This window comes from Anthonomus grandis, chromosome 5, assembly GCF_022605725.1.
Source record: "Anthonomus grandis grandis chromosome 5, icAntGran1.3, whole genome shotgun sequence".
NCBI lineage: Eukaryota > Metazoa > Arthropoda > Insecta > Coleoptera > Curculionidae > Anthonomus > Anthonomus grandis.
The window spans coordinates 25,483,094-25,486,174 of NC_065550.1; the positions used below are offsets into that span (position 1 = coordinate 25,483,094).

Below are 3,081 nucleotides of genomic sequence, written 5' to 3' on the forward strand. Positions count from 1 at the left end.
ATCCAGAGAGTTTTAGAACAAAGGAAACCCTGTTCTTTGCCAAATTAAAATCAAATATTTAGCTCATTTAATAAAGAATTCGCTTCCTCTTGTTCCAGACTGGACAATACAGTATACTTAGTCATGGACATTCCATTTAAAGCTGTGTGGTAAATTTTGTATTTGAACTTTTCACATTGGTCACTCATTTTCATATCCAACTATTAACTGTTACGCAAAGCAAAATAATAGACGAGGGGTCCTGTTTACTTCACAATCATTTCAAGAATCCTGACGCGTTTCGATTTTTTTTTTTTTGGATTGATGTATTTTAATGTTATGTGTGTCGTTTTTTTAACCTTTTTATGGACATTTTGTAATAATATCATTTTTATCTTGACAATGGTTTAACAACCGAAACGCGTCGGGATTCTTGAAATAAAGATTGTGAAGTGAACAGGATCCTTCACAGTGGCGTAACAACGGTGAAATTTGCTGTGTTCGAAAAATCGTACGGGGCCCCCTACACCAACGGGAGCCCCCTCCGCCCCCTGTTTTTTCGGTCCTTGCATATCATAAGTGAAAATACAATCATTTTTCAATCTCAAAATAATTTATTGAATAAAAATATTTTTATAATGAAAATTACATAGGTTTTGTTGTATTAATCGAAATGCTTTTTCGTGAGTTTATATTTTCAATTTATTGTTTCACAATTTAACTTTAGATATTGAAATTGAAAATAAAAAATTTTAATATTAAATTTTGTATTTTGAATTTAAAAATATTTTTTTAAAGAACTTCATTGAATGACGCTAAAATTAGGGATAGCATAATAATCAGTAAATAAAAAGTGCAGATTTGATTGATTAAATCAATTTTTATGAATTGTTTGAAAAAATTTCATTGGAAAAACTTGAATTATTTTACCTTTCCAGAAAAATATAAATTTTTCAACTTTCCATTACATAAAATCTTACTTTTTATGAAATCTCGATGCTTTTCTTGTCATTGTTCCCCGTGAAAAAACCTTAATAAAGTTCAAGGAGCTGAATGTCGGGGCCCCCCACCTGTATTTGCATTATTTGGCCCAAGACACGAAGATATCTTAATTTTTTAATGCCTGAAGTAGGCTAGATTTACAAACAAAGTGTCCAATTTTCTTTGCTTTAAATATCTTCCCCAGTAGATCATTATCAAATAAAAATGTAGAAAAATGTGAATATGATTTTCAGTAACCATAAATTTGGTAGGGGCCCCATATATTCTATAAAAACTCTATACTCAAAAACATTAGAAAATATTTTTATAGTTTACGGTCAAAACGAAAATTTTGCAAAAAAAAATTTGATAATCTTGCAAACATTAAAATTATAAAGTATTTGGGGGCCCCCTGCAACTTTACAGGACAGATTTTTCAGGTAATAACTAATAAAATGTTAGGAAAAAATTTAAATAGCCGAAAGTTCTTTAAAAATTTTTCCAATATCAGTCAGCAGTAGTAAGCGGAGCTCGCTCTGGGGGCCCGTGTTCGATGGAACACAGTGGAACACCGGTAGTTACGCCACTGATCCTTCATCTACTGCTACATGTACTTCACCCTGGATAAATTTATGGTAATATTAACTGTTAGTTTTTTTGTTTTGAAATTATATTTATTTTGGATCAATTCCCTTCAGGCTAGTCTAAATAATTTAAACTTGAACTGCTTCTGAATTTGAATAAATAAGAAAAATCTCTATTATTATTTTCCCTGAGATATGAGAGGTGTCTATGTGGTACTATAAATAATAATATTTACTACTGTTTCGATAAACATAAAAGAAATTAGATCCTAAGTAAAATTCAAGAGTCATGGTCTAACCAAAGGTGATAGTGATAGAGGAGGTGATAAGATAAACAGTTCTTAAAATACATAAAGTTTGACTCCTTACTGTTAATAAAATCACAGTGAAATATAGTATTTTTCACTAAAAGAGGTAATTAATAATTTTTGACATAGTCCTTTAAACTATTGTCAGTTTATAAGGAACAGTAATATAAAAAGAAAAATCTTAAAGTTTTACAAACATCAAAATAAAGACCAATAATGCTGCTACTGCAAAAACAATATCCTTGGAGTCAAGTACTACTACTACACGCCTTGTTATAACCTGGATTAATGAGTTTATTGGAAGATCTAGAATTTAAGAGCATGTGAAGGCAAGGCACACTGAAAGTAGAAGGAACTGCATCTGTATTATTATTTACATGATAATACTTTAACAGTTTAAAGCACATTGTTTAATATACAAATATTATCTGTAACTGTGAAGAAATACGTACTGTGTCTTAAGGACATGTTCTTACCAAAGGGTTTACATGAGAAGAGTCTTAAAAGTTGACCATTTCTTTTTAAACAAAAGGATGACAATGAACCTGAATCCAGACAGTTTTAGAACAAAGGAAACCCTGTTCTTTGCCAAATTAAAACCAAATATTTACCTCATTTAATAAAGAATTCGCTTCCTCTTGTTCCAGACTGGACAACACAGTATACATAGTCATGGACATTCCATTTAAAGCTGTGTAGTAAATTTTGTATTTGAACCTTTCACGTTGTTCACTCATTTTTATCGCCAATTAATAATGCGTACTTAACATTACAACGTGCTATTTTCAACTGTTTTGGATCGGAATCGGAAAAGCGAAAAAGTGAAAATAGAATTCCCTAAAATCCCATTGGAATCTGGATTCTGGAAAATATTTTTAAGGTTTGACGTAATAACAGCTGATTTGAAATATGTCCGAAATGTCAGCTGATATTAATGGCGATTTGCTTTTGTGCGTTCTGCACACTCTCTATCTCTTTCTAGAAGAATACAAAAAAGAAAGATAAAACGATGTTTCTTTCAAAATATTGCATAAAACGTCTAGAGAATAAATAGGTAATAAGGTCAACATTTAATATTACCCTGATTTTAATTTGGACTATTGGCTCATTCGAGAGTTTTATTATAATCAAATTTGTATTCCGCCCTTATGAGGTGTGTAAGTCTGGCAACATCGTCGAATCATGACATTGGCAAAGTCAAACTTAACTGTCAACATCAGCTGATCCCA

The 3,081-nt window shown here is 31.0% G+C and overlaps 1 protein-coding gene across 2 annotated transcripts in view; it reads right to left on the reverse strand.

Moving 5' to 3' along the window:
• LOC126736208 (protein fem-1 homolog B) overlaps positions 1-2,739 on the reverse strand; it is a 33,281-nt gene extending 30,542 nt beyond the window's left edge. For both annotated transcript variants that reach the window (XM_050440461.1, XM_050440459.1), the window contains exon 1: positions 2,464-2,739. In XM_050440461.1, coding sequence (XP_050296418.1) covers positions 2,464-2,589 — 126 coding nt within the window. In that variant the 5' untranslated portion in view covers positions 2,590-2,739. The remainder of the gene's footprint in view (positions 1-2,463) is intronic.
• Positions 2,740-3,081: the final 342 nt, after the last annotated feature.